This window comes from Zeus faber (genome assembly GCF_960531495.2).
Source record: "Zeus faber genome assembly, chromosome: 12".
Taxonomy (NCBI): Eukaryota; Metazoa; Chordata; class Actinopteri; order Zeiformes; family Zeidae; genus Zeus; species Zeus faber.
Genome location: NC_137196.1, coordinates 9,720,808 through 9,742,489, shown reverse-complemented (window position 1 = coordinate 9,742,489; position 21,682 = coordinate 9,720,808). Strand labels below are relative to the sequence as shown.

Genomic DNA, 21,682 nt, shown 5'->3' with positions numbered 1-21,682 from the left:
CATATCAGCCAGACACTAAGAAGAAAATGCAGAATCACAATGTGTTTACTCAGCTGTTTATTTGCCTTGGTCAGGGTTGGTGCATTGTTGTGCAGAAACTGGTCATTAAAACGATTAACAGTCAAAAAAGAAAATACTAAATGTACAAAAATATATATTATATATATATATTTAATATACTAAATGTGTTGGACAGGATCAGGAATGTCCTTAAAGTCTATGATACAGAGTTAAGTGGCAGCATGTTTGATAGTTTTGGCTGTGGGTACAAATCTATCGATTCAGGGTGAATACACTGTCATTATGCGATATCAATATCAGCCACACATAAAAAGCAAAATGCAGAGTGAAAACAAAAGACATTTGCTCCTTGTTCACTGATCCACATGGTGGCCTGCAAGGGATGGGCGACAGACAGAGATGGGGGTGGGGGGGTGGGGGCGGTGGGGGCGTGGAGGACCGTGTGTGACATCCCAAAAAGGACAGGAGGAAGGAACGCATGCGTGAGGAAACACTGCTGGATCTCTTCTCCTCATACCCTCTTCTTCTCCTCCTTGAGGGCCCACGCACAGCAAACCCTGAAAACCCCCGAGATCCTAATCCTGAAGGATGGAACTCCATTTCCGAAAAGCGTGTGTGTGTGTGTGTGTGTGCGTGTGTGTGCGTGTGTCTGTGTGTGTGTGTGTGTGTGTGTGTGTGTGTGTGTGTGTGTCTGTGTGTGTGTGTGTCTGTGTGTGTGTGTGTGTCTGTGTGTGTGTGTGTGTCTGTGTGTGTGTGTGTCTGTGTCTGTGTGTGTGTGTGTGTGTGTGTGTGTGTGTGTGTGTGTGTGTGTGTGTGTGTGTGTGTCTGTATGTGTGTGTGTGTGTGTGTGTGTCTGTGTGTGTGTGTGCGTGTGTGTGTGTCTGTGTTTTTCTCTGTACAACACATTAGTTTGACCTAGACCAGAAAAAAAAAAAACCAATACAGTAAAACACTATTAGACAATTGGTTGACAATTAGAACTTGGATGTACTTGCGTTTCACACTTCACTGCATGATTGGTGGATTCTTTCTTTTCCATCTTTAATCTCGGGTAGGAAATGAACTACCGTGGTGGACGCGCTCTGCCCGATACGACGTTCACTGTCATTCATTCCTCTCGCCAAAAAATGATGTGACGTTTTTCTCAGCCGGCAGCAGTACGCCTGCGTGGCCGGCAGGGGGCAGCATCATCCTGCGCAGGTTCTCAACGGCCCAGGGCGCAGAGCCTGAGCGATGACGAGGGATTCACGATGAGGAAAGAGCCCGGATTCATGTTGCTCCTCCACATAAACTAACTATGGGGGATTACAACACACCAAGACATCTTTGCTCATTCAAGCGCCTGAGGAGTTCTATGTTTGTCACAGTCTAGTGACAGTGGCTTAGTGACAGCCTCTGTGGGGGTGCGTGTCCGTGTGCGTGCGTGTGTGTGTGTGTGTGTGTGTGTGCGTGCGTTTAATGTTAAAATGACTGAGCGAAAATTCCCCTGGTGAGCCCGTTCCACTCTAAATATGGTCGACTAAATAGATCGCCATCTGGGTCACTGGTGTCTGCCAAATTCCGGCATTGGTCACACACGCGCACACGTACACGCACAAACACGCACGCGCGCACGCACACACACACACACACACACGCACACACGCACACACACACACACACACACGCACACACGCAGGCTGATACTGAGAGATCTCAGGCTGGACAGTTTTTAAAAATACAATATCTGTCCTGGATATTGGGATTCGTTGAATTTAGAGCATTAGTCGAGCAGCGGGTCATCAAAGCGGGATTCGTATTTTAAGTTCCATCACATCACACAAATTATGTCAAACAAGGTATTTAAATGATCGGGGTTTTCCAGGTAAAATGCATTGGTTGTTGCAGTTTGTAATCATAGTGGATTACACCCTTCTGACTGTGTGTGTGTGTGTGTGTGTGTGTGTGTGTGTGTGTGTGTGTGTGTGTGTGTGTGTGTGTGTGTGTCTCTGTCCATACACCCATCACTATCTTGTCCAGTTCTACTGATTCAAATGTGTCTGCGTCTGATTTCCCCAGATAAATGTGAGAAGCTGTTAAAAAGCTGACTTTTTACGTTGTCCACATAAAAAGGACAACACACTCTTCTGCAGGTCAAGGGGTCTTGCAATGGGTTTGTTGGCACCGAGGATAATGACAGTAGTAGACACAAGGAAGGAAGGTCCTCATGGGCCTCAGCAGTAATTGGCCATATAGAGGTAAGAGGTAGACCTTGCCATCCTCATCACCCTAACCCTAACCCGAACCCGAACCCTCGTCGAACCTGAAATGTCTTTTCTAACGGCTCCCAATGCAAATGAATACATGTGTGGACGGATGTTCACGTCAAATGAACCTGTTTCAATGATAACAACGCATCATATTCCTGTGCTGCCTTATTGATCTACACCAGGCCTCCACCCCCTCTCCCTACTCTTGCCGCCCACTTTTTTTCCCCCTCTCCTTCTTTGCCCCATCTACCTTTACCTCCCCTGACTTTCTCGCTTTCCCAAATCCGATACATCTTGAGTTCACCCCACCCACCGCCACCACTTTCCATCTGTACCTCATCCAATTCACTCTCCTTGCATCCACCCCCCCCCCCCTCTCTCTCTCCTCTCAGTTAGCCTCATTCAGAGGAGGGAGCTTTTGTGATTGGCCAGTATTTATATCAACTAGGTCCCAGTGCCACCTGGGACAATGGTCTCCAGTCAGATCCAGGTCACAGCAGGCGGAACCGCATCCCAGTTCTGCACAGATTCTGGGCTCAGACGGGAGTCCGGTCCTTCACACCTTCATAGCTCCATAGACGAGACATAGGTATCCATAGGAAGGTGCATATATATATATATATATATATATATATCTGCAGGTGCAGCATTGCATGCACACACACCCACACCCACACACACACACACACACACACACACACTTTCAGGTGGATGCTGGATGCAAGCGTATAGTAAACATGCAAAAACTTTTACCCGTGAGTCCAAAAGAGGCAGTTTCACTCTCTTGGGGAAGAGGGTACAGCTCTTCTCTTTAGGATGGTGCTGCTGAAAGGTGAGTTTTTTCTTTGTTGTATCCTGATTTAGATTCTTGGGTTGATATAGCGCTAAAGCCCACACATGTCACACAATAGATGGGATGTCAGTGGATAATGATTATCAACGTTGTGGCTGTTTTCATGAATGATTGGTCAAATTGGCCAATTCAGGTTGTCAACTGGAAAAAAAAAGTTCATCACATGGCATTGTCATGCATCTGGTAACCATCGTGATCTCAGCCTTTATATCTGGAAGCTATTTCAGCCAATCAAAAAAATGTTTTTCATGGACGAATATTGGAATTGGAATGTATTCCAAATAATTTAGACCAAATTTATCAAGTGTTATCCGTGGTCATATTATCATATTGTGTATGTATTTATTCATTATAAACAGAAATATTCCAACTATATTGCCATTTAGCGGGTGCATAGAGCACATTCTGCATATAAAGTATATATACAGTATGCATGTATGTATGTATGTGTCTATCCGTCTGTTTGTTTATTTATTTATTTATTTATCTACCTATTTATTTATTTATTTATTTATTCGCTTCAAGCCGTTCAGGCGTTCCAGACCGTCTCAATGCCATTTTAAAGTTTCCAGTTGGTGTATTGGTGTACAATCAGACCGACTGACAACTGAATAAAAAAGCTTAGGAATCTACAAACAAGCTTAATAATTATAATTATAATAATTATAATAATAATCAATATAAATATAGCTGCAGGCAGCAATAGACGGGATCCAATTTAGTCCTGTTTGGTGCGTTTTACAGTTTCTCAGGTTCTCTGAAACACAGCACAATTTTCCGAGTTTACTTGAACGCAGCATGGGCTCCCCCCCGGTCTGTTGTCTCCTTGCTGCTCATCTTGTTTCTTCAGTACTTTTTTTTTTTTTTTTAATATTGTGACTGAACTTGACGACGGGGTTTTTAGACAATGGCTTCTTTATTCTCTTATATTTTCAGTGATATTTCTATGGGTAATTACCATTGCATGGATTTGAACTCTTCATTGAGTCGCACATTACAGCTTTTTCAAGGGACACTTAGTCGACATTTTCAAGGATTATTTTCTATTATTTTTATCATTAATCCGGCGAAGTAATGTGGACCGCACATTTAAAATATCAATCGAACAGACCTACCGACATCTACCAGGTGAGAAGCTTTAGGTACTTTGAGGTCGGAAGTTTTCAGGTACTCCTCACTTAACGGCCGAGTTCCGTTCCCAGTGCCAGAGCGAATTGGTCGATAGGTATTTATAGTGTATATAGTATATATAGTATATAAAGTATATATAGTGTATATAGTATTTATAGTGTATATAGTATATATAGTATATAAATTGTGACGCACGATGAGATGCTTGACGCTGAGATGGCGTGGTATTGTACGCAGCGTGCAATACAGACTGGTCAGAGAGCTGGTCGTAAGTCTGAACGGTCGTTTAAACAGGTAGGTCGTTAAGTGAGGAGTACCTGCATACAGGTAAATCTGTAGTTTCATCGTCGATTTGGATGCAATTTAAACCGCAGGATCCTTGTTATGAAGCGGTTTAAACGACACCTCAGCCGTGTTTCCAGCTTACGCCGGAGTATGTGTTCCAGGTAGTTTAAACCGGGTTGGACATATTTTGGACCGGCGTACTGGCACGTCGCTCTGAAAATCACTCAATTTTGGCCGGTTGGTCCCAAATATCTGCTACGTATGTGGATCGATTTGGATGAAACTTCAACCATATAGATATATATATATATATACACACAAATTATATATATAGATGTATACATAGAGGTATTTTTATTGCGCTTGTTTTTTCATTGTTAACCTTTTTTTACTTATTGTTATTACTTGTCTGTCTGTCGGTCTGTCTGAGCGTACAACTCCAGAACCGGGTGAGACCAGTCGGTTTAACCCACTCACCGCGGGTGTTTCCCTGGTCAGTGGAGTAGTTTACACGGGATTACCGCGGGATAATCCACTCAGGGGATTGAGGAGACATGAGTCTCCATCTGTCTGGAATTAGCACAGCCAACACGAAACGGAAGAAACGCATCGCGTTTTAAAATAAAAGAAAAGAAAATAAAAGAAACAAAAAAAAAACAACAACAACAACAACAACAACCCGAAATCATCTGGAAAAGGGACCGTGGGTTGGGATTGGGGAGCCAGGCAGTTTGGAGTTTGCTCTCACTTTATCTCTTCACATCTTGGAATAGCTGAAGCCCGGCGCAGGTGCGACCATTTAAACGACGCAAGTAAGTTTGTCCGCTGGTCTCTCTCCGTGGTCGGTCTTTGCAGGTGAGGTTGTTTTTCCATCAGTATTTTAATAACATTGTTGAGGTATTGTGGCTGATAGGTGTGGATGACGAATATTTTTCTGTTTGTTTGTTTGTTTGTTTGTTTAAGTCGACGCCGCCTGGGTTGGTTGGACTTTCTACCAAATTCACAGGATCCCCTTTTCATAGACATGTTGAGGTGTCTAGATGGTTAAAGGCAGCTGAAGTTAATGTTATCAGCTGTGGGTCTGTTTCATTCATACTGCGCACCAGCAACTCCTCTCCAGCTCGAGTTCAAATTCAAGAGATTATTTGTCACATACATATACATACAGTCATACATATATGCAGTGAAATGTCATGACACCCGGTGATTGTTCTGTAATTATATAATATAATTAATTGTCAGTGTTGTATCAATTATACATTTAAATCCTCACACACCTCCCAACAAAAAAAACACAAATGAATACTTGGGGTTGGCATGTCCTAATGTATGCCGTGAAGTGGGTCCATATCATGTCCTTATCTCTCCCTGTCTTCCAGCCGGATGTTTGTTATTTAACGTGGTCACGCTGAAGCGGAATCTGGAATCCTGAATGGAAAGTGTGAGGTCTACAGATCAAGAAACCGCTTCTCAATCGAGGAAGGTCCTCAGACACCAGCTCATCATTTAGCCGGCGAAATTGTCGAGTTTGCTATTGTTTTGCTCCAAAGCCGCAAGGCCGTCAGGCAAAGCACGGCCGCTGCTTCAGCTTCAGCTTGTGTTTGGTTTTCCCGCTCCCCTTGGTGACCTCCATTCCAGATGATGCGGACCGACAGTAAAGGTCGCAGCGCCTCGCCTCATCGGATCACCTACAAGTCCGACTTCCACGCCATCAAATGCTCCTTTGACACCTCCTTGCCTCAACAGGGGACCAAAGCCAGCAGCCCTAGTCGAATGCCCTCTAGCCTGTCTGACCCCGTGATGTCCCACACCAACACCAACACCAACACCACCACCACCAGCAGCAGCAGCAGCAGCGGGAGCAGGGGGAGGGCCCTCAGCACCAGGGGGACCAAGATCCGCGAGAACATCTTCCTCCAGATGGACTGCCAGCAGCTCAGACAAGATGGCGGATCTCCTAAGTGCTCCGGTTCAGTGCCCCTCCTTTCCCCGCAACCTCCTCGCCCACAGCTCCACCCCTCGCCTCTCCTGTCCGCCCAGCGCTCCCTCCTCGCCTCCTCGGCCCTCCTGAGCGGCATAGCCAGCGCGTCTGGCCTAGAGGTGCCCGTGTCAGATAAGCCATCCAGATTGGAGGAGATGGCGGAGACGGAAAGAGCCGCCATGGCCGAGAAGTTCTCCGTGACCAGGAGGTTATTTGAGACCAAGGTGTTAGAGGTCGGCGGCGGGCAACTCTCAAAGGCGTGCCCTTTCAGGAGAAGCAAGGAGTTGGTGAACGATGAGGAGGAGGAGGAGGAGGAGGAAAGAAATGGAGGTGACGGCCAGCTGGAGAAAGGGCAAGAGGAAGGTACATCAGCAAGGACTGAAGTTCAGCGACGAGAAGCGGGAGATGGGGGTGAGATTGAATCCTCAACTCCCGCTGTAGTCAGCATCACCTTAACCAACACAAAGCCTCCTGCATGTACCTCAGTGGCAACACAACCAACCTACCTCCCCCCAGCAAATGATTTCTCCTGCCAGCCTCCATTGCTGTTCCCCTCAGCCAATGCCCTGTCTACAACAAAAGAATCTGGTGGTGTTAGCCCTTCTACTACGTCTCCTCCACCCAACCAGACGTCCGACGTACAATCCCCCACGCTCCGTGTGGATGAACACACTGAAAAATCACAATCCTGTGGAGAAAGCACACAGGAGGTGAAAACCCTTGACCTCCGCTTCACCCCCAGTGACCTAGCGACCCCCGAGGAGCCGGTGAGGGCAGAACTCGTGGACGTGAAGAACGAGTCATCGGAGAGCGACGAGAACGAGGAGGAAGACGGGGCGAGTCGGGCAAACAGTGACCGGAAACACCTCCTGAAAGAAGCGGCAAAGGAGAGTGAAGAATCCCTCGTGGATGACGTGTTTGAAGAACTCGGTGCTGAGCCGCCACAAGGATGCACAGCTCTCACGGAAGCCGTTGGGGTGGAGCCTGGAACTGGACCGAGGTCATGGGAACAAGATGGAGGAAAATGGCAGTGGGACTTCTCTACCAGCGAGCTCTCTGAAAGAGAGACTGGAGGAGAGGGCAACGCAAGAAGAGACAAGTACCAGCAGGAGAAGGAGTGTAGGGAAAGTGGAAGGGAGGAGCCAGCGAAAGAAAGCACACCATCCAGGGAAGGGACTGAAATGTTTATCGAAGGGGGTGAGAGAATCAATATGGCAGAGGAAGGTGTTGACCGGAGAGACGACTTGCCAGGACCAGACACGGAAAAGGGCAGAGATGAGGTTGAAGGGGGGGACGACCAACTTAGGGGGGGAAAGGAAAAAGAGAGGGAGGGGGAAAATCTGATCTATGCCGATTTACAAGTGGAGAGCTCCAAAGACCAAGAGGGAAGCGTGCATGGTGGAGGTGTCGCAGGAAAAGGTGAAGCCAACGCTGAACTCTCTGCATCTGCAGCCGCCTGTGGCATCGAGAACCAGGCTTTCACAGACGACCAGGACAGGGAACCCGACTCCCGTCCGGACGGTTCCGAGTCCCCAACGCCCGATCCAGAACGTTCTCCGGATCCGGACAAACTGTCGTTTGAATATGAGGAGATTCCCGGTGTTCCCGAGCTCTCCGATCAGGACGAGGAATGTGCATCAGAATCGGGGAAGCGAAAGGTCAAGTTCTCCATGGCACCCATCAGGGTAAGAACATACTTCAACTCATTCAATACCTTCATGCCCTTAAATGACAGCCTACAGTAATTGCTGTTGACATCAAATCTTAAAGGCAGTTCAGCGGAAAGATCTCTCGTGCCGTTGTGGACTTGTGTAGCTGTCGGTTCCAGCTGGAGTGTGGATCTGTGTAGAGGTGTTTAGCCCCAAAGCTATATTTCTAATCCACGGGGGGCGGAGACGAGGTGTCTGGCTTGCATCACGCTGTCAGGACTTGACTTCGAACTACACTCAACATTCCTGTGTTTGTGTTTGAAGTTTTTTTTTTATGCCGAAGATTGGCAAATATGCACTCGCTGTGTTTCCTCTCTCGCGCGCTCTCGCTCAGGCTCCGACTCCCACTGAGAAATCTGCCAACATAAACAGTGGCTTGTTGTCTCAATAGCCCCAGATGGCCATCCTCACAATCTTCTATCGGCTCCAGATTGGGCAAACACACGCTCGCTTTGTGTCTAAATGTCAAAATTATGCTTTTCCTTCTTTCCACCCTCCTCCAGGTGTACGGCACCTACTCCAACGCAGAATACGACAGGCAAAACGACAACATCGACCCCATGTCTGCGTCTGCCGAGTACGAGCTGGAGAAGAGGGTGGACAAGATGGACGTCTTCCCGGTGGAGATCGAAAAGGGTAGATGTTGGGTTTTCGTTTTGTTTCACTGCACTTGCTTCTCTCTAGGGGTATGCGACCCCTTTTTGTAAAGATTGGAATTCATGCCAATACAGAAAAGAGATTTCGAGGAGGTTGAAGTTGGAAGTTAAAATGTGTTCAAGGATTGAAATGAACTTCAGTGTCCATGCGCTGCAGCGAAGTATGAAATTAGTCCTAAAATTCACTCAAATGGCATTAAAATTCCACATATGAGCCCACAGTAAAAATGATTGGTTTGTTTCTTTTTAAATGTTTGAATTAAATTGTTGGTCAAAAATTCCCCGATTTCCTCTCGACAGCATTGTTCTAACCAACTTGCGGTTCAGGGAACTTTTAAGAGAATCTCATCTTGTAACGATATAATTGTCTTGCTGTTCATTTTGACTTGAATATATATATTTTTTCAAACTCTTTTTCTCAAGCTCAGAAGTTAACCTGGGAATAGTTCCCATATGAAATTAATTGACATGTGTGATTGGGGATTAATCGACCCAGTTACTTTTTTTTTTTTTTTTTTTGCCCGCTCATGGCAGAATGAACACACTCTTTCATTACTCATTTTGGCTAACACTCACACATCAGTGGACTATACTAATTAGGGACGGACCATCAGTGGTATCAGATATATTGATATATTTACTTGTCTGATGACTTGTCTACTGTGTTTGATATTTTACTTATTGCACAGTCACCCCAATGCAAAAATCAACACGAGCCACATAGTCAGATATTTGAACAAAAGCAATTTCTTTCCTGCAACTTTTTTTGACCTATGTAATGCGGAGAAACATTATGTTGTACTCCAAACGTACCATCTTAATCTACACAGCTGAGTTGAAGTAACGGATAAGATTGGTATCAGCCGATGAAAATTAGGGCACTTAATCAGGATCAGCGGTGGAAAAGATGGTTTCATCCATTCATCCCTATTTCTAATAATCCCTCGCTCTCTCACCAGGAGAGGAGGGTCTGGGGATCAGCATAATCGGGATGGGCGTCGGGGCCGACCAGGGCCTGGAGAAGCTGGGCATCTTTGTCAAGACGGTCACCGAGGGAGGAGCCACGCAGGAGGACGGACGGTGACGTGCAAGCTCACTCTGTCCTCTGGGAATCCGAGCTGACGACAAGGGGGCGACTTAAACGATTATTGTGTCCGTGTGTATGTTTAGGATTCAAGTGAATGACCAGATCGTGGAGGTGGACGGGGTCAGTCTGGTCGGAGTCTCCCAGCTGTTTGCGGCCACGGTGCTCAAAAATACATTGGGCCTGGTCAAGTAAGTTGTTACTCCCGGAAATCGCTGCTTTTGAATGAAGTCGTCACTGGTTTAGACTTAAAGCTACATTAAGGGATATTTCTGATAAGGAAATTGAATCAAGACTGCCTATTGCCCTGAGAATCATGTCCCCAATCTCCCGCTAAGTGCTTTTCGGTGTTTCTGGGCCACTGTGGTTAGATGTAAAACCGTCTCATGGAAAGACTGCATGGGCGGGAGATGGGGTGTCGGACTTTGTCAACCGTCATTTCCTTGAAATTCACTTAAAACACTTTAAAATAAGTTTATCTCCAGCATTCTAGGTTGTTTTGTCCTGTGCTGTAGGTTTCTAATTGGCCGGGAGAAGCAGGGGGTGGAGAGCGAGGTGGCACGACTGATCAACGAGAGCCTGGAAATGGACCGACCAACCGGACAGGTGCCTGTTCGGAAAGAGGAGTGGCGTTAATGTTTCCTGTGGATGCTACCGCTGTCTGCTCACTCCGGTCTATGTGTTGTCCGCCCCCATGACAGAGGGATGAGGAGGAGTACGACGAGGTGTCAGAGGAAGGGGAAGAGGATGAAGAATATGAGGACGTATCCATGCTTTCCAGTCTGGACAGCTACCAGCTCTGCCTCAAATACCAGCAGGTAGCGGCGGAGGAAAAAGATTCCACTCATTTTGAAAGGTTGGAAGGAGCCAGCTCTGATTTGGATTTGGCCTTGTGAAAGCAGCTCCCAGAAGGAAATTTTTGGCCGTTAATCCCAATAGCCAATTGGTCATGGGTAATGAGGATCAGTGGAATGTGTGTTTGTTTTCCTTTGTCTTCCTTAGCTATTTAAGCTTTAAAAAGAAGGAACTGAACATTTTAGCTTTGATTTTCGCAATGGCCCCATTATAAATGGCTTTCATTAAATATATTGTTCAGAGAACCAAGCTCCTTGTTTAGAACTGGCTTCGCGGGAGTTGAAACTGTTACCGCTCTACACTCTTCTTTTTGTAATAGCTTCAATCAAAGCTCCAGCTCAGAGCTGCCCGCCTTCAACAAGCCAGAGAAAAGGTAGGTCAGTCTGCCGAGATTGAGATCTCAAACACACACACACACACACACACACACACACACGTTCTGTAATACACCACTCCTGCCTGGGAGTTTAGAACAGTCTGACCCACTTAGGTCCGTCTGAAAGTGGCAGGGTTTGGAGTTATTGGGACACGGGCCTCGTTCCAACACTATCACACGTCGGGGGTGGGGGAGGGCGCCCGCCCGCCCACCCAACCAACCACCCCCTTTGCGCTTTTCTTCCTGAGGTAATCAGCACTGTGACATAACGGGGTTGGCAAAAACTTTTGGTGGAAAGCCACATGCGGCTTTCTCTTATCCATCTGCGTCAGGTGGGTGAATGCTTCAGGGGAGGTACTCGGCCGCCTTAGAAGGGTTGATCTGAGAGAACTGAGCGGGTGTGTAGTGGGGGTGAATCCCCTTGTGTCTTTGCCCCAAAACACAAGACAGGTAGGTACACAGCTGAACTGAACTTCACATACATAAACACAAACTTGTTCCTCTTCCAGTTAAAAACTTGGGATGAGCGGCAGACTGCCTGGGAGAGCCAGAAGGACGAACTGGAGCAAAGAGTAGAGGATGAAGAGGAGAAGGCCCAGAAACTAGAGAAGTAATTGCCTGTAGTAGTATGCTATACCAGGGTATGTCCACAGTACCTCATTATAGTACTATTCTATAGGAGAGTATACTATACTAACAGGGGTCGACAGAAAGGGTTACTTTTTACCATAAATAACAGGGACGGCAAACAGCAAAACGTGCAGCTGTTAATACATTTGTTGCATTCGCAATATTTAAATATTGCTGTTACAGTCGGAACCAGGACGCTGCACGTGTGTTGCTGCATTTCACAGGCACCTGTTTTAGAGATGATGGTGAAGCAAATTAAGTTGTTTGACCATGGCGTGAAAAGTTTGACAAACCCGTCAACATCACAGCAACTAATGTGCTAGCACTTGCCCTTGACAGACGAATCATCAGTCGGAAACCAGTCAGTCAACTGAGATTCTTCAAGTCGAGCAGTTGTTTTTTTGTTTATTTGGGGGGGGGTTTGCCAGTCAGTGTCAATACAATAACAGGATAGATAGAAGCTTACAAAAAGCACAGGGATAACATTTCAATGGGGAATTGTAAATAAGGGGAATCAAAAATACAAACACGGACACAGACGTTATTTTTTCAGTTCAGCACCACACTAACCTCCTAATAATGAGCACGGCTCAGACCTCATCTGGTGGAGAGCTACCTTTTTGTGGGGGGGATGCAAATTTGGATTTACCATTGTTAACAATGAGGGGACAAAGAGGACTGTTGAGATTCCTATTGCCATTGTGGTGAGCATATACATGTGGGTGTAAGAACAAGACAGACACAGGCTGATACTGTTTTCACACCAAAATCAGCGGGTTGACCTGTTGTTGACCTGAACATGTCGGAAAAGCGTCGTGTCATGGTTCCAGTGTGATTGGGAATAAAACAGTAAAAAAAAAAAGTATTTTGAGTCGTTCAAAAGAATCAGATCGTTCATGAACCACTCAACACTGCAGTAGAAGCAACATGGAGCAGTATCCGTAGATGGGTGCACACCCATGCACGGATACTTCATGCTGGCCGGTGCGGGCAGCAGTCCTTCAGCAGCGGGGAGCACGGACCGGCTCGGCGTGGGGGTTCTCCGCTGTGGTCCCCACGGTGCGATCTCCACATTCCCAACATTTCACGGTCCCCCATGCGGAATAAAAAGTCAATAACTTCTGATTTTGATTTTGGATTCTAAATGGGATATGAAATGGTCAAATGATACACGTGTATAAGGAATAATTGTTATCAGGCCAATTGTGACCAGAGGAGGTAGTGTTGTCGCAGCTCTTGTCTATATTGACTTGTGTTTATTCCCCTCTGAAGATTCAACTCTCGTGTCAGATAATATCTGATAAAACACTAACTACAAAGAATTTTGTTAAGTTACTGTAATGAAGCTTTAAAACAATATTTCATGTCACATTTTCATTATTAAGCTGAAGTATAACTGCATACTATCTTAATTACTCAAAATATAAGGTGATTAAAAACGGCAACCATATTTTCAATTTCGGCAACCAAAATCTGATACCTGGTTGCCAGCCTGGCAACCGCTTTTAAAAGGTAGTATTAAGCCCTGCCGTGTGCACAGTACGTCACTGTACTGTAGTACTATGCTGGACTAGGATATGCAAGTCTAAGTGCAGAGTACCTCGCTATAGTACTATAGGGGGTGCAAGTCTAAGTGCACAGCAGGGGGGCCGGTATTATTCTTAAACATTTCAAAACGAAATAACTTTGTGCTAAAATGACAGATTCCACTTGGACAAATTTAATTTGACCATCTTAATGGCATCACACCCTGCAGCTTGTGATGCAGTGTGATGATGAAAAGGTATACAGTACATTTTAAGTATGTGTTTCTCTGATTTGTGTAGTGGATTTTAGGTCCTTAGTTTAGTAAATGTAGAGGGTTATGATGTAGGAATTATGTATGCAAAGGCACCCATCACAACTTCTCTGTTTCTGCCAGGTACTGGCAGGAGACCCAGACCCTGTGCAGGGTCGTGAGCCAGAGATTGGCCGACGCTCAGAGCCAATCAGAAAGCCTGGAGATCAAATATAGCAAGGCCAAGAGGCTCATCAGAGAATACCAGAGCAGGTGATTATCAGGTCAACTCTTGACTGTATGCGTTGTACACAACTGCATTTATTGTAACGTATATAAAAACACTATCCCATCTATCACCACAGAGAGGAGGAGTGGGGGAAGAGGGAAGCGGATCTAAAGCGGGAGTTTGAGGAGAAAGAGAAAAGACACAGAAGCACGGTGGAAGGACTTCAGACACAAGTAAGAGCCGACTTTTCGCGCCCTCAGAACATATTGGGATTAACAAATTCCTCAATGAATTTGCTCATGTTTGCCTCAGCTAGCACAGCTGGAGAAGAAAGAGGCGGCACCTGAGAGGAACAATCCCTCCCTGGATACTTCAGCCACAGGTACGTTGAGGTGGAAGGCCGGTTTCTTATTGGTCAGCCGTTGTAGAGTTAAAATCCATTCACTGATCTAAGTGTTAAGCCCAATTTACAGTGGGGAACCCTTTGGAATTTTCTGATGTCATCAAACCAAGAGATCTCACTTCAATAATGAGCACAAAAAAGATGATACATTTTAATTCATCGAGAAAATCCAAAATCAAATGCTTAACAATTATAAGAAAAGCAATGTTGTGTTTGTTTTTTGTTTTTTTTGGTGGGGGCGGATCTCTTTATCTATTCCTAGGACTTGGACAAAGATCTTAGCACATTTGATGTCAAATATACGGAGAAATTCATTCCATTCTAAATGGTTATAAACTTTCAAGCATCATTGTTTCATATTTCCAAGCAAAAAGCAATGTTTGCTTGTTGCTTGAAAATCCAGAAACCTTCATCTTGCTGGGTTTCATCTTGTTGCGTGTCAGGTCCAGACTGGTGTATTCCCGTCCCAGACACCGACCGTCTGGACTCCAGCGCCCACCGAGCCAGAGCCCAGCTGGCCCAGAAGGCCAAGCGCCACCCACCCTCCCGGGACAAACTGCGGGAGAGCTTTAAGGGCCAGGTCTGACACGCACTAATAAAAATACCTTTCCTCCTCTCTTAAAGTAGGATACCGCCCATTTTAGGCATTAAAGGTCACATATATTTTTTATTTCAACAAGTTAATATACTGTAGGTCTCTGAGGTTCCCAAAACATCTTTAATGTTTTTGCTGAAAATACCTCTCAGATGATGCATTCTAGCCATTCTGACATGGCTCTATACCACTGCTGCATGCTGGACGGGGGCGGAGAAAGAAATACTCTGGGGGCATCACCACCCCTTCTCTCTCCCTCTCTCAATTAGTGACTAGATAAGACGTAATTAGATGAGTTAGTTCAAAATGGCCAAAACGTCGTATCATTTCCAACGCCTCTAGGAGTCTGAGAACCAGAACCTCCAGGACGGCGGCCAGTTGCTGGCCACTCCTCTTCCGACGACGAGGGCGGGGCCAAGGGGAAGCAGGAGCGACCTGTCCAGCACCTCATCCTCCACCGCCCTCAGCCCTCACCCCTTCTTCTCTACCCCCATCCTCACGCCCCAGATAACCATCACTGAGGTCACCATCACCCCCTCGTCCTCCAAATCCTCCGTGTCCAGAAAGTCCAAAAGGAAGTTTCCCGACTTCAGGTACAATTGGGGTACAGAGTCTACCGGGGTCTCTTGCCAGTGGAATAACTTCTCCTTGTTCTGTTATTTTAAAGTCTTATTTTAAATCACAAGATTCTCTGTGTTGGGTGGGAGTCCCAGAATTCCACTCGTGTTTTTTTTCTTTTTTTGTCAGTTTTTTTTATTTTTTATTTTTTTTGAGATGTTCTTTCCATCCCGCCTGTAATCTGTTTCTCTCCTAGTGGCCTGCGGAAGTCCCTCAGCAGAAGGAAAACTGAGAAAAATATCAAAAGGTCAATGGAAAGCAGGTATGAGAGCGCTGTACCTCTTACACATAAGTAGAATAACAAAAAGATACAATTATTTTGTCTCGGGTTACGTGGGAAGCTTTTGGATTATGAGCATTGTAGAATCTGCGTGCAGATATGGGCCATTGGGTTCTAAATTCATTCACAACCATTTCTAATTGCCGTTCATCATATTTCAGGGAAGTGTTTTCCAACCTAGGGCGCTAGACCCCGACCGGAGGTCACCAGATATCACAGGGGGGGTCGAGAGGCCTTGGACGATTTGTGGCATACTATTCCTAATAGTGAAATATTGGTTCCAAAATCAAATGAGTGTTGATTTAAATACAAATTATATGGCTATAACCCGTGGCAGTATGTTATAATGTGTTTTATGCAAAACAAAACAAAAAGACCGGCTCTCTACCATAAATAGGAAACAAAAAAAATAAATAGGGGGTCTCATTGAATCCTGTGTGACACGGGTCTCTGAGGGGAGAAAAGGGCCCATGACCTCCTGATGCCCGCGTCCTGTTCGCCCAGCAGTTCCTGCGGCGACCTGTTGGACGACCCCACTGGAGTGTCTCCCAGCAGCTCCATCACCTCCATGCCCTCCTGCCTGCCCTTCCCCTGGTTCGGGGAGCGAGGGCGGGAAAAGGAGGCGGCGGAGAGAGGTCGCGAGAGGCTCCGCTCGGTGTCCAGCAGCAGCCTGCCCTACCTCACCACCACTGGCCGGAGAGAGCAGGTACAGACCTATTCCTACTAACTAACTGTTTAGTGTGTGTAATCGCCGGGTGTCATGACATTTCACTTCATATATGTATGACCGTATGTATACTGTATGTATTTGACAAATAGCCTCTTGAACTTGAACTACTACTAACTCTGTCACAAACAACACCACATACTGTATTGTTGCTTGTGAGAGAAGCGTCAAATAATAGGTGACATTTTGCAAGTGTTTGTATTAACAAATTGAACAATAAAACCGTATGAGGTAGATAGAGGCGAAGATCACTCAAGTAGAACCTCGTTGATCTGAATCTGATAATACATCTCAATGATTTATTATCCTACCTCACAGTACATTCTATAGACGTAAAATCCATACATTATCCTTTGTAAGAAACTGATGTTGAGAGTAAGCATTTCACTGCTAACTTAACACGATATTCAGTTTTGACAAAGGATCTTTTAACTTTCCTCAGCCTGGGAGTGGTTAAAAAACATTCAATACATTACTCATACCTATGCCTTGACTTTAATAACGGTTTCTAAAGAACAAGATGTAAGTCATATGCTTTGTTGAAGTTAAAACAATATCATTAAATAATCATTAATATATATATATTTTTTTAAGAAACCTATATTTCTTAGCTCATTGATACCAGAAGTATTGAATTTTGAAGCACAAATGCCTTAAATGTGAACATGCATGCAGAACACATGGTGGTAAGTTTATGGACTGTGTGTGTGTGTGTGTGTGTGTGTGTGTGTGTGTGTGTGTGTGTGTGTGTGTGTGTGTGTGTGTGTGTGTGTGTGTGTGTGTGTGTGTGTGTGTGTGTGTGTGTGTGTGTGTGTGTGTGTGTGTGTAGAGCGTGGGCTCCTCCAGCATGGTGGGTCACGTCTCTGTCCACTCGCTCTCTGGACACTCTCACAACCTCACTTTTTCCTCCACTGAGGTGAGTCTCTGTCTCACTATTCCTCTTTCTCACAGAGCACTTAGCTTCAGCATCATCTCTCCTCAGGCAGCTGCTAGTTCTAGTTCTGTCGTCACTGTGTCTTTTTGTTTCCTGTCCCTGGGTCCCAAACAGAGCCCTAACCCCGGTGCAAGAACACTGATTTTGGTGCGTTCAAGTGAACCGCTGCCAGGACGAGCCCCGCTGCCTTTCCATTCTACTCTGGAAACAAAGCAATTATAGCACAAAAAGTAGAAAAATGAGTAGTAGCCAAGCAGGCACCAACAGGCATGTTTTAACGTAAACTGCAAAGTAATGCAGAGTTCAGACTACGTGAGTCTGGCCTGATTTTCCACTCACCGAAAGGTTTTTTGGAGATCGCCAAGCAAAGCCCCAGACGGGAGGAAAATAATAATCCACTCACGTGAGCGACGAGAATGTGGTGTGAAATGCTCTCAACACAATCCGACTGCTCACCAAGCCATCGCCGAGCGTGCGCCGATGGCTTGCAAGCGAGACATCAAGCAGGTTTAATATCTGGTCGTGTTGGGAGTGACGCAACGAGCTACAGCCAATGAGAGCTGACACGGCATGGGGGTCTAGAAAGGGAGACGGGAGTGCACGAAGCAGCAGCCAGAAACGCAAAACATACCTATTTTACTTTTCTTCTCTAGGTTTTTAATATATTCATTATTGGGGATCCAGCCCTGCATGCCGAAACCCTGTTGTTTTTACTATGGGCTGGATCCTATTGTTATTGATCGGCAGCCCTAATGTTATTGTTCGGGCAAAAATTCTCTGAATTTTGAAGCCTAAAACTATCTGGAACACCAACTTGGACATAACACACAAACACGGTTGACGTCTTGTTTGAAACGCACTGTCACAAACAGCTTGTGGTTGAAGTTTCATCCAAATCGATCCACATACATAGCAGATATTTTCGCAAAAAACCAAGCAAAATTAGATCTATATTACAGAGATGAGCCAGTACATCTGACCCTGAAATATGTGCAACCCAGCTAAAAACTATCTGGAAGTTCCTACCTTTGGTAAAACCTAAGGACATGGTTGAGGTGTTGTATAACCGCTATGTCACAAGGATCTCCTTCGATCCACATACGGAGCAGATATTAGTGAAATACTGAACAACTTTGACCCGAAATATTCAGTTGCTCTTGGTTAATTGACACGTCACATGTCTCGTTCTAAAATGAATGAGATGAGATTTACAGTAAGACGCTTTATGACGTCATCATATTATTTATTATTTATAAAGCTTACCTGGTAGATGTCAGTAGATCTGTTCAATTGATATTTAAAATCTGTGGTCCACATTACTTCGCCTGATTAATGTAAGTATTAGTAGTAAAGTATTTAGTATTGACAATTTCTTCCATAATAATTTTAACGCAAAATTCATGTTGCATTACAATATAGACAGTAATCTATAAAACTGAATATTAAAATTATAGATTAACAGGAAAAAATACAATGAAGTACTAATTAAAACTAACATTTATTTATAAAATAAAATGTTTTTGTTTTTGTTCCAGATGCCGAAAAATAGCTAAGTTGGCATATTTGAGAATACATTAGTACATACATAAGTATCTGAAACACAGTAACCGCAGTACTCCCAGACTTGGTTGGCGTCTCATTGGAACCGGGACAATTCAGACATCTTGTGGGTTAAGTTTGATCACTATCTACACTATGTACGTTTGGAGCAGGAATTAGTGAAAACCGTTTGCCAGAAGTTGAAAAATGTGGCACAACTTGATTAGTTTTAGGAGCGTGGCGCTCCTTGACATCATCATCCAACGTTATACAAGTCTGGTTCTCTGGGCGTCGTTCGCATTCAGAGAGTTGCGCTGTGTAGACCTGGTTGCTTCGCGTAGTATTTACGCTTGTTCGTGACGACAAACCGGAGAAGCCGATGCCCCGTTCAATGAAAACTCTGAAAATTGTAACTTGTGCTGTGTTTCACAGAACCCCGAAAACTGTCGACACCAAATGGTGTTTTTCTTTTATTCTGGGAGCAGACAATACAATGTTGTTTTTTTTTGTCTTTCACAATGGTCACCATGTCAGAGTAGGCCATCATAGTGTCATAAATTCCCGTTGTGTCTTAGTCGGGAGAAAGGTTAACACTAAGTAAATTCTGGAGGGAGGGTCAAGAAACTGTCAAACATGGCTACAAAAGCGCTGTGTGTGATGCTTGTGTTCCAAAAAATGAAATAAAGAAAAGGAGATTGTGGACCCATTCCAGTGTAGCTCCGATCGTTTGGACAATCTGTGTCGGCAACCGACGTATAATCTGAAACGGTTTCGGTTTCCACTTCCCCGTCTCCCATGCTTCGCCATGTTTACATACAGCTATGTAAACATGCGTCGTAGGAGTTATCAGACTAGGCGGGAAAATACAAAAAAAAACATGACTGACATGCTAGACCTTTCATCGGGGTGATCACCGATTATGTCACACTACACGGGTTGAAGACGCCCGTTTGTCGCTCCCAACGTTCATGTTTGAGCCCGACACTCAAATGTGTCTGCTACGACAAAATCGGGTCAGAATCAGGCTGAATTTGTGTAGTCTGATCCCGGTCTTAGGGGAAACTCTGAAAACTGTAATATGTACCTAACATGACTGAACTGTACCCTATGTATTGCAGCCTGCAGCTATATTTTAAATTCTGCTTTTATTCTGGGGTTTTTTTTCCCACAAAACTAAGTTGTGTAGTGTGACCAGTAGAGTGATCTGACCACTTTGAAAGTTGTGTAGTGTGTCCATGGCATGATTCATTTTGGTGCAAAAGTTAGATCGGTAACATATGGAAAATGTCTAATTTGGCAAACGTACATATTTTAGTAAGAACATTGTAATTTAGACCTCATCTATCGCTATACATTCCTGTATTATTGTATACATATTTATTCATCCTCCAATACTCCATCTTTATTCACATTTCTACCGACAGCTAATACTAGTTGCCATACCACCCCTTACCCTGCCATAGCCTTTTCATTTAGGTTGGTGCTATTTGTACCTCAGTCCTGGCTTTGGACACCAAGGGTTTTGGTTTATTTGTATTTCAACAACTATTTTTCAGACCCTGGACGATGACACAGTGCAGACGCTCAACAACAACACCCAGTGGCAGAGCCGCCCCCTGCTGGAGTGGAGCAGCCAGCAGGTGAGTCTGTGGCTGGCGGCCATCAACATGGACCAGTACACAGCCGAGTTCAGCGCCCGCGGCGTGGACGGAGAGGCGCTGCTGCGTCTGGACAGCGACAAGTTTAAGGTGCGTCCTTTTCACCGATTTTTATTTCGGCTGTTGACTCCCCAAAATGTTTGGGGGACGTTTGTGCAGGCTTCATCCCTAGATGTTCATTGGGGAAATCATCAGATGAAAATCATTGTTTCTTTAAACGTTGTCAAAATGTTTGCTCTTTGTGCTGATTGTTTATTTGGAAGCCATTTGTCTTTTGGTATGTCAGGTGTATAATAAAGTGCAATCTTTATGTCAAAGATATACAGCATATCATATACTATATACTGTGTATAGAGCAGACATAGCCATTTGTCCTCCTTTCATCCAGCCCTTCTTCCGTCCCATCGTTGAATGTTTTCTTCTTTTTCTTCCCGTCCGCAGGCTCTGGGTGTGTGCAGCCAGAGCGACCGCTCGGCCCTGAAGAAGAGGCTGAAGGAGATGAGGAAGCGGGAGGAGAGGGCGCAGCGGGACAAGGACAAGAAGCTGAAGGAGAAGGAGAACAAGCCCATGGGCGAGCGGGAGAACGAGACGGAGTGGAGGCAGACGGAGGAGACGTCGTCCGGGAGGGAGGCGCGGCACGGCGTGCGGGCCGTCAGAACGGAGTCGCTCCTTTAGAAGGACTCAGAAGAGAACGATCCTTCCCAGCTACCAGAGCTCCCACTTTCCTCACCACCAGCACCACCAGTATGAACTGGACTCCTGATATTGGGGTCGTTATTCGGTACATCTCAAGCCTTAGGAACAGCTATATTATTAAAATTCACACAATGAGCTTTGGACCAAAGCACAGGCTTAAACATCCAGCACTTATGTTTTTAATGTATTATGTACAGTAGCTCTAGTCATGTATTTTTGATATATGTTCAGCTTAAATCCTTAGATCTTCACCAACTTGAATGTTTTTAATATTTAAGCATATGCTGCATTGTCGTTTAATGTGAAAGCCTTTTTATCTGTGAATAAATATTTTTCTTAATATTTTGCGGATGCCTTGAAGTCTTTTCCAACTCACCAAGAATAGGATCTCCATGA

General features: G+C 45.1%; 1 protein-coding gene across 1 annotated transcript; it reads left to right on the top strand.

The window, feature by feature from the left end:
* Positions 1-6,177: 6,177 nt before the first annotated feature.
* LOC307238328 (uncharacterized protein) lies at positions 6,178-21,479 on the top strand (the record flags this gene model as incomplete). The annotated part of the gene is made up of 19 exons (XM_080011260.1): positions 6,178-6,883; positions 7,079-8,205; positions 8,733-8,865; positions 9,845-9,965; positions 10,056-10,160; positions 10,485-10,575; positions 10,671-10,787; positions 11,144-11,197; positions 11,710-11,810; positions 13,752-13,880; positions 13,973-14,069; positions 14,149-14,218; positions 14,683-14,819; positions 15,177-15,427; positions 15,649-15,714; positions 16,237-16,438; positions 17,289-17,375; positions 20,489-20,680; positions 21,032-21,479. The coding sequence occupies 19 exons, from the start codon at positions 6,178-6,180 to the stop codon at positions 21,263-21,265; spliced, it is 4,020 nt and encodes a 1,339-aa protein (XP_079867386.1). The 3' UTR covers positions 21,266-21,479.
* Positions 21,480-21,682: the final 203 nt, after the last annotated feature.